The sequence below is a fragment of the Aulonocara sp. 'chitande type north' Nkhata Bay genome, linkage group LG1, assembly GCF_057382095.1.
Source record: "Aulonocara sp. 'chitande type north' Nkhata Bay isolate Kocher_YH1m ecotype deep benthic linkage group LG1, A_spYH_male_GT1.1, whole genome shotgun sequence".
NCBI lineage: Eukaryota > Metazoa > Chordata > Actinopteri > Cichliformes > Cichlidae > Aulonocara > Aulonocara sp. 'chitande type north' Nkhata Bay.
Window position 1 is genome coordinate 28,123,625 of NC_141344.1, and position 10,040 is coordinate 28,133,664.

The 10,040-nt window shown below is 41.3% G+C and overlaps 1 protein-coding gene across 1 annotated transcript; it reads left to right on the forward strand.

Moving 5' to 3' along the window:
• The first annotated feature begins 569 nt into the window (after window positions 1-569).
• Window positions 570-5,232, forward strand: LOC147339261 (long-chain fatty acid transport protein 2-like). The gene is made up of 10 exons (XM_086291454.1): window positions 570-1,148; window positions 1,451-1,660; window positions 1,772-1,930; window positions 2,144-2,268; window positions 2,638-2,832; window positions 3,652-3,742; window positions 3,818-4,016; window positions 4,255-4,352; window positions 4,585-4,715; window positions 4,805-5,232. The coding sequence occupies exons 1-10, from the start codon at window positions 683-685 to the stop codon at window positions 4,976-4,978; spliced, it is 1,848 nt and encodes a 615-aa protein (XP_086147580.1). The 5' UTR covers window positions 570-682; the 3' UTR covers window positions 4,979-5,232.
• Window positions 5,233-10,040: the final 4,808 nt, after the last annotated feature.

A 10,040-nucleotide genomic window follows, 5' to 3' on the forward strand; every position in this document is an offset into this window, starting at 1 on the left:
CTTGTTTTATTAGTTTTAATCTTTTAACTTTATGCATCAAGCAAAAATTTAATTATATGCAACATTCTCTGACTTGAATAAATTAGTTTAACATTTAAACCTATTTTCTGCACATTCCAGCACATAAAATAAAATATTTTTTGTGTTTACACTCACTCTTTCAAATAGATGCAAGTAAAACACAGCAGAAAATAAATAAAGTCAAAGACTCAGCGGTCCTGTTGCTCTATTTTCACATGTAAAGCAGGACTACGGTAGGCGGAGGTTTACCCTGGTGCAGGTGTGCCGAGGTCAGTTGATATCTATCTATCTATCTATCTATCTATCTATCTATCTATATATATATATATATATATAAAATTAAGAAAAATATGTATTTAAAAATTCTATTCCTCAGTTTTTTTTAAATACTTTACTACTGCTACATCGAGTTCATGTGATTCCTCCCCAGCCAAAAAAAGAAGAAGAAAAAAAGAAAGAAAAAGGAAAAACGTTAAGAAAGAGACTCACAAATCACAGCAGGCAAAGGGGGGTGTCGTCCCATTTTAACCCCTCGAACTCTCAAACTCGTTCAAAGTTCAGGAGGCGTAAACGGAAATGATCCAAGGGCTGGAGTCCGTTGAAAGGTGATGTATGAATCCAGCAGCAGGTCTGACATATTCGTCTTTTTTAAAAAACAAAAATGCTTGCATATATTTTGTGCACCGCGTTGGCAGTCTTGCCCTTACTGATTTACTTCCGGAATCCTTATTTTTTGAAAGATTTAACATACACATTTATTTCCATTTATGTCGGTATACGCATGAGTAGAATCGAGAAAAAGTTTTACAGTATTTTAGATCGTTTTCTGGACAAAGTGGCGGAGCATCCGCATAAGAAGTTCATAGTTTACGAGGAAAGCTCCTACACGTACAGCCAAGCCGACAGAGAAAGCAACAAAGTGGCCAGGGCTCTGTTAACGCATGCCCACCTCAAGCAGGGGGACACGGTAGCCCTCTTCTTGGGCAACGAGCCGTGGTTTGTATGGATGTGGCTCGCACTGTCCAAGCTGGGATGCACAGCGTCCTTCCTCAACGTCAACATAAGATCCAAATCCCTGCTGCACTGTTTCTCCTGCTGTGAAGCCAAAGTCCTGATCGCTGGCGCTGGTAAGCTGCGTAAATACTGCAGTAAGCTGTTGGGGTTTGTTTTAATGAAATTAACTTTAAACGTGCGCATATCTTTCGTTTTTTAATATCACGTGATCATATTGTCTAATTCATTTAAAAAGATCTTTTTGTATCTCTGACTATTTTTTTTTAATCTGGGAGGTTTGGACTGCACTAAAGTTGCATGGGTATATCTTATTAATTTCACCATCAAATAGATCGACTGTTTATTAAACACACATTTATGTAACCCTGTAATGACTGATCAGCACCTCTTTTCTTTTTACCTCCCTGGCTCTCAGACCTTCAAGGAGCAATAGAGGAGGTGCTGCCCACTTTGAAGCAGCAGGGTATCCTTGTGTTTATCCTCCGTGAGCACTGTCATGTGGACGGCATCGAAAGCCTCTCTGACAAAATTCAGATGGAGTCAGACGAGCCCCTGTCCCGTCAGCTCAGGGCCAGCATTGACATCAAGAGTCCTGCGGTGTACATCTACACATCAGGAACCACAGGTAACCTCGAGGGCTTATCTGGCCTTGACTTCTAATCTATGTTCATACAATTATCATGCAGAGGTTGAGTAAAAGGATGACAATAAAACTGTACTACATCTGCTCTTATAGGGCTTCCAAAAGCAGCTGTGATTAACCATGAGAGGGTATGGATGCCAGCTTTTGCCCTGACCTTTGCTGGTGTGCGCTCAGACGATACTGTCTACATATATCTGCCTCTGTACCACACTGCTGGCTTTCTTATGGGACTTTGTGGAGCTATAGAAAAAGGTAACACATAAAATATTACCAAAAAATAAAACCACAAATCAAGATTTCACCTGAATTTATTGCAGGTTAAACCAACATATACATGACCTCAAACTACACCCGCTTCTATAGTTTGTACTTTGAAGTCCTAAAGTTCGCCTTGCAGAGTTTACAACACTGAACTCTTAGCATGAAGCGGCATATTTGCTGAACTCTGTATCTTTCCATTTTTAGGCACCACTGTTGTTTTGAGAAGCAAGTTCTCTGCCTCCAACTTTTGGAATGACTGTAGAAAGTACAATGTGACTGTCATCCAGTACATAGGCGAGGTCATGCGCTACCTCTGCAACACACCGAAGGTAAACACAAGTTTAAGGTGTCTGTGAAGGTTCTCAGTCATCCAGGTCATCGTAGTCAAAGGAGCTTGCAAAGAAAAGCGTCTGGACTTCTTTAAGTTACTTGAAGACGTTTCACCTCTCATCCGAGAAGAACTGAAGAAGCTTCTCGGATGAGAGGTGAAACGTCTTCAAGTAACTTAAAGAAGTCCAGACGCTTTTCTTTGCAAGCTCCTTTGACGAGTTTAAGGTCATAATTTACTAATGACGATATTGGGATATGCATTAGAAGCTCAAACTGTTTTAATGATTTCTACCAACCTGCTTCAGTCAGGAGCATTGTTTCTTATGGTCATTGTTTATGTTCTCACCTCTCCTTTGGCCTTCTTTTAGAGAGACAATGACAAGGATCATAAGGTCCGACTGGCCGTAGGGAACGGAATAAGGGAAGACACCTGGGTTGAGTTCCTGGAGCGATTTGGGAACATTTGTATCCGTGAATGCTACGGAGCAACTGAAGGGAATGTTGGCTTTATTAACTATGGTGGGAAAATTGGAGCTATGGGCAGAGAACATTTTCTCTACAAAGTAAGATGTAGATTGGGAGATATAACCATGTGAAAAAGAAAGCACACCCTCTTTCAATTCTAAAGATAATTAGTCCACTCTTTTTTACAACGTCATTCTAGGCTGTTGAGGTTTGGGAGCATTCATTTATGCATTGATCTATTAGGGTCCAATCACATCATTTCAGTGAAGTTCAGGTCTGGATTTTGACTTGGCCATTCCAACTTTTTTTTTTCTGTAGTTGCTCTAAACATTAAGTCTGAGCTTGAGCTTGAGCTTTTACTTAAACGTCTACTCCTGGGAAGACTGAAAACTGTTTTGATCTTTTGCCACTTGTGAATAATCTTCTTACTGCAGAATGATGGATTTCCGATTTTTGGGAAGTTGCCTTGTAACCCTTCCCAGACTGATGTGCAACCAAAATTGCTTCTATAAGATCACTGCTGATGTCTTTCCTAATGGCATCCTGTTAACACAACACTTAAGTGCTCCAGACCAGCAAACTGCAGAAATGTCTGCTTCCTTTTTCCACACACTGCTTCCGCATTTTGGCTGAATCTTTGTTAAAAAGATAATGACAATGTAACATCTTGTGTGTTGTTACTCGTCTGATGTTGTATTTACTTGATTGTAAAACCTATTCCAAACCAGATTAATATATTTTATTTTGTCTTGATGCATAAAATCTTTGAAGTGAAGAGTGGGTGAAATTTCTTTTTCACATGACTTTTCTTGTTTTTGTTTTTTTCAAATGTTTGCTGGTGTATACAGCCTATATAGTATATGCAAATTATATGACTAACTCCTTTTTCTCTTCAATGTATCTGTAAACTGTTTCAGATGGCATGCAAATATGCCCTCATAAGGTTTGACACAGAAAAAGAGGAGCCAGTCAGAGACTCTAGAGGATTTTGTATTGAAGTCCCAAGAGGTGAGCCTGTTTCCTAAAGTGCCGTCTTGACTTTTAAGCTACTACTTAAACGTATGCTGTTACTTTTACTCGCAGGAGAAACTGGTCTGCTTGTGGCAAAGATTGGAAAAAGAACACCCTTCAGTGGCTATGCCAAGGACAAGCAGCAGACAGACAAGAAGAAGCTAAGAGATGTGTTCGAGAAGGGCGACATGTACTTTAACAGTGGCGACCTTCTAAAGATTGACGACGAGGGATTTCTCTTCTTTCAAGACCGCATTGGAGACACTTTCAGGTCTGTGAAACATAATAAATGAATTTGACAATCTGGGTGAAAGGTCAGGACAAGGAGTACCAGAGAGTGTTTTTGCCTTAAAGTAGACATGAAACACTTTATTCTGCAATAAAAAACTGACATAGATGTAACACTGTCTGTGAAGCTAGATTTAAAAAAATAAGTAAAGCAGTAAAACCCTCATTTTGAGATATATCATTTCAGAATTACAGACATTGTGGTATTATATCTGTTACAGGTGGAAAGGAGAAAATGTGGCAACCACGGAGGTGGCTGACCACCTGCTCGCAGTTGACTTTGTTGAAGAGGCTAATGTCTATGGTGTGAAGGTGCCAGGTAATAATGACACTAAAAGCAAGATTATTGTGATGTATGTCTCATAAATATTACAAACATCTTTTTTTTCCAGAATTCTAAGAAAAAAACTCAGAATTCAGAAGTTTTTTCTTGGAATTCTGAGATTAATCGCATATTTCTGACATACTGAGGAAAAACTCTGAATGTTTGGATTAATGTCTGGATTCTGAGGGTATTTTTTCTTCTTTTTACTTTGACCTTCACTGAATAGGACATGAGGGAAGAATTGGAATGGCAGCGCTAAAACTGAAAGAAAATATGGACTTTGATGGCAAAGCTTTATATCAGCATGTCAAAAACTACTTGCCCAGCTACGCAAGACCACGCTTCGTTCGCATACAGGTAAATAAAGTTCAATGAATGATCACATTAAGATATATCTGCATACATCTTAGCAATAATCCCGTAACCATTTCATTTTTCTCTGGCAGGATGCATTGGTAGTGACGAGCACCTTTAAGCAGATGAAGGTGAAGCTGGCAGAGGAAGGTTTTAACCCTGCTCTCATCAAGGATCCTCTGTTTTACCTGGAAGACAATAAGGGCTACATACCCATGACTCAGGAGTTATTCAACTGCATTGCAGAAGGAAGACTCAGGCTTTAAACGAGTTCAGCGCTGATTTTTTTATTGTCAGTCTCAAAAACATTAGTGTTGATTTATGACAAACAACATTTACATTGTGGATATACAAACATATAATGGCATGCATTTCATTTTTTTATATTTCAACTGTTTAGTCTGAAATACTTTCTTTTTTTAAAAATGATTTTTATATGAGTAAATCCCATATCGCCGACACTGTTATTTGGTGACTGTGTTGGTTGACTGTGTGCTGAAGTAAACTGCTTATCAATCAATAGGTGAATTATTGTGTGGATGTGAGGTACACTTTGTGCTGGTTTTGGGCTCGTCAGAGGAGTTTAGGAGCAGTGGAAGTTTCCAGTGGCGTAGGAGGGGGGGCTGTGTTTGTTACGGCAGAGGAAGACATACAGTTCACTCTTCTGCAGGTGGAGGGTAAGTGCTTTTGAGCTGCTGGAGAAACCTTCAGAGGGCAGCAGAGCTGGTGCCGACCACACTGCACCCACTGGTTACAGAAGCTGGGAATGTATGAAAGTATTGTTGCAAAATATGAGAAGTTGTAGAATAAAAAGGAACAATTTGTAGAAAAAATGTGAACGTGTACTTTGAAATTTCCACCTGTACATATTCTTCTCTACACACTGCACATGTGTTTTAAATGTAGTTACAGAAAAAAATATTCACAAATGTGTTGACTGATAGACTGATACTTTTGCAACACTGTTTGCGAGGAATGTGTTGCAAAACTTGTAACTGAAGGGTGGTCGGGGTTATAGGGGATTGGGGGCGGAGGGACCGGGAGTGGAGGTCAGCCAATGAGAAGGCAGGAGACAAAGAGGCCTCATTCTCTGCTCTGCCACGCTGGATTTACAACCACATAAGTGAGTAAATCAACATACACAGAAATCCCTCATTCCTTATTAGCAGCGGCAGCAAAAACTGGAGTAAAGACAATTTTAGCTTATTGTAACGGTGCTAAGTAGTTTAAATAAATAGCAGTATAAATTACCTGATCAGTGTTCTTCCTTGACATTAGCGTTTGTGCAGTTTTTTGACAGACATTCCGACCACGTTCCAGAAGTGTCTTTAGAATGTCACCATCATCACCTTTCTCAGGTCCATTTGGGATTTAAAGGTAACTTAACTCACTCTAACAATAACAAAAACTTTGCACTGAGTCATTATGTGACGTATACGAGTAAAATCAGAACATCTGTCCTCTTTAACTCATAATAAGAATTGAAATGAAGAGAAGATATATAGATATGTATCATTCACAACTCTTCAACTTGTGTTTTATTACAATCTTCTTAATCCTTTGACATCTGGATGTGTCCTTTAGGTCAGTGGCTCTCAAACTAGTGGCATGTAAATACATGTGCGTCATCAAGGGTTGAGCTATGGACAAATATTTAAGTCGGTCCACTTCATCAAGAAATGCAAAAGCCAAATCGGCTAACATTAGAACATATGACATACATCAGTTTTTGTGAAGACATGTGTGTGCCAACTAAGACCTTTTGCACATACAACAACAATAAACCGTGGTTCACTCCTAAACTCCAACATCTTCGTAAGGCCAAGGAGGACACCTACAGAAGTGGTGACAGGGCCCTGTACAAGCAAGCCAGGATCACACTGACCAAAGAGATCAAAGCAGCTAAAAGGATCTACTCCCAGAAGCTGGAAGAACGGCTCTCAGCCAACAACCCTTTGTCAGTGTGGAGGGCCTGCAGGAAATCACCAGTTACAGACACCCCCCACCCACTGTTGAAGTAAACAAAGACCTGGCCAACGAGTTAAACACTTTCTACTGCAGGTTTAAGATGGACAGACTCCCACGCCTCACCCTCCCCTCCCCAGAGACATTGCTTCAGACATTGACCACCAACAGACCTTCCACCTCTCCCCCCTTCACCCTCCCCATTCCAGACTCAACGACCACCACCACCCTCTCCAATCCAGACTCAATGACCTCCATCACACCTCTCACCCCCCTTTCCTTCTCCCTGAAACTCAGAATACACACTGAGGATGTGAGCCGACTATTTCAGAAACAGAAGCCCAGGAAAGCCCCCGGACCAGACACCTCACCCTCCTGCCTCATAACCTGTGGTGAACAGCTGGCTCCCATCTTTACTCGCATCTTCAACAGATCCCTGGAGCTGTGTGAAATTCCCTCCTGCTTCAAACGCTCCACCATCATCCCTGTTCCCAAGAAACCCACCATCACAAGACTGAATGACTACAGACCTGTCGCCTTGACGTCTGTGGTCATGAAATCCTTCGAACGACTGGTGTTAGTCCATCTGAAGGATATTACAGGCCACCAGTTGGACTCTCTGCAGTTTGCCTACTGGGCAAACAGGTCGGCAGTGAACATGGGGCTGCATTACATCCTGTAACACCTCGACCCCCCGGGAACTTATGCCAGGGTCCTGTTTGTGGACTTTAGTTCGGCTTTTAACACCATCGTGCCTGAACTTCTCTCTTCAAAACTCTCTCAGCTCAGTGTGTCACCAGCTACCCGAGTCTGTCCTGTGCTCCTCCATCACAGTCTGGTATGGTGCAGCCACTAAACAGGACAAGAGCAGACTGCAGCGGACTGTACGGGCAGCAGAAAGAATCATCGGCGCCCCCCTGCCCTCCATCCAGGATCTGTACCTCTCAAGAACCAGGAAACGGGGCGGAGGGAGATGGCTGACAGCGGACGAGAGTAGACGTGTATTCGTGAGCTCCCTGCGGTAGGCCCAGGAATCTATCTTTATCCTGACTTGCCCTCATACAATTCCGGACCATAGCAAGAGGCAAAGTTACTAAGGAAACTTCTGTATGGCAAGTTATAATTTGCGACACTCAAAACGAAAGAAAACGGCTAAAACTTCAGGACACCTGCACACATTGGCAACAAGAAATATGGCGGATGGGGAGGAGGAATTGCCAATTAGCAAATTACTCAATGCTATCAAGGAAACTAAAGAGGACCTCACGAAACATATTGACAAAAAAACGGCCGATATACAAGCAACCCTGACGAAAATTGAATCCTCTCTTAATGCGCTTTCCGAGCAGGTTGAGGAGATGGAGGCGCGAGTGAGCGCAAACGAAGACGACATTAAAGATGCACACAACCGTGTCGATAAAATGGAGAAATTGACAATGCAACTCAAAGACAAAATTGACGACTTGGAGAACCGCAGTAGAAGGTCCAACCTGAGGATACTGAACATCCCTGAGCAAGCAGAAGGCTGCGACGCTGTGGGATTTTTGGAGAAATTTATACCATAAATCCTGGGGAATGATAACTTCACCTCACACATTACCCTTGAAAGAGTACACCACGTCAGGAAGAAGTCTGACAGACCACGGCCCCTCATTGCTAAGTTTCTGAACTTCAGAGGCAAAGAGAAAGTCCTCCGACTGGCTAGAAGTAGGGGAGAGATGACGTATGAGAATAAGAAAATATCTTTTTTCCCGGATTACAGCGTAGACCTGCAACGCAGAAGAGACGAGTTCCGTGACGTGAAACAGAGGCTGCGAGAGAAGGAGATTGAATATGCTCTGATGTACCCAGCGCAACTTCGCATCAGGCACCAGGGATCTATCAAAATTTTCCCCACTCCTGCTGAAGCACAACGTTATCTGAAAGATCTTCCGAGTGAGTAGACTAAAGTGATCTAATTTGATTTCAACAAAGCAATTCGCTCTTGTACTCTCAGATGAGAAGCCCTCCACTGTTAACTTTGGGGGTGGGGGCGAAATGAAGGGAAAAAGACTATAACATCAAGCATTGACATAGAAACTCTCCATCCTCCACTTTTCAGACGAATTGGAGATATGATTTATAGTAATCCAGTATTTGATAACTAATATAAATATTTGCTCGTTTCTCAGTTAAAATAATGTGTACGAATTCATAAAAGTACAGATTTTGTGTGCATTTATGATCATGATATCAACCCCCTACTGGATGAGTGTGATTACATCTTGATCAACCAGTTTATTTGTCCCTTACACAGTTATGTTCTGTATCCGACTGTAAAAATTTAGTACTTTGCTGTAAATATCTCACCAAGAGTGGCTAAAGTTTCAACCTTAACAGCTGCCTGGGCCACCACTATTGTTTAGCTGAATTACCTACCTAATGTGGTTTTGTTATAGGGGTTTTATGAGGCAGGTTTTTATTTTAACGTTTTGGGGTTATGTATGGTCTCTTACCAAAGATTTTACTCATACTTACGCAACTGTTCAGATAGCTCCCTGGTCTAGGCTGTATCTTACTATTATACCCATGGACAGAGCTTCACCACATCGAAACTCAGAAAAGCAGGAATGTGTTCAGAAATCCCCAGAGTTGAATACCATGACACGTACCTGTCCAAGACATTCATATTAAAAAAAAAACTTAAATTAAGGGTCATCTAACTTGTATATCTTGGAATATTAGAGGGATTAATTCACCTATTAAGAGGGAAAAAATGCTGACATACTTAAAGAGGCAGCGTGTAGATGTCGCTTTTATCCAGGAGAGTCACCTCACAGACGCTGAACATTTAAAATTACGAAGAGATTGGGTAGGCAATGTTTTTTACTCGTCATATACTTCCAAAGCAAGAGGAGTCACCCTGCTTATTAATAAACACCTGAACTTTCAACTAAATTCAGTTGAAAAGGACAAAAATGGCAGATTCTTACTTGTAGCTTGTGAAATAAATAGAAATAAGATAACTTTGATAAATATATATGGGCCCAACTACGACGACCCTTTATTCTTTAACAACTTAATAATGAAAGTGGCTACAATTGAGGGCCAGTATATTGTGGGTGGAGACTTTAATTTGGTCCTAAATCCCTCTTTGGATCGGTCCTCACCCAAAACAGCTTCACTATCCAAGGCGGCAACAGCACTGAACCAAGGTATGAAGGACATAGGCATAATTGATGTGAGGCGAAACCTTCATCCAGGCCAGAGGGACTTCTCCTTTTTTTCACCAGTACATAATACACACTCTAGAATTGATATGTTTCTTGTACCACAAAATATGACGGCAACAGTGATAGATTGCTCCTACTTAGCAACTACTTT

Coding starts and splice junctions, on each gene's coding strand:
- LOC147339261 (XM_086291454.1), top strand. CDS start 683: ATGCTTGCATATATTTTGTGCACCGCGTTGGCAGTCTTGCCCTTACTG. Junction 1,931..2,143: donor TTGTGGAGCTATAGAAAAAG/GTAACACATAAA, acceptor TTCCATTTTTAG/GCACCACTGTTGTTTTGAGA. Junction 2,833..3,651: donor GAGAACATTTTCTCTACAAA/GTAAGATGTAGA, acceptor AAACTGTTTCAG/ATGGCATGCAAATATGCCCT.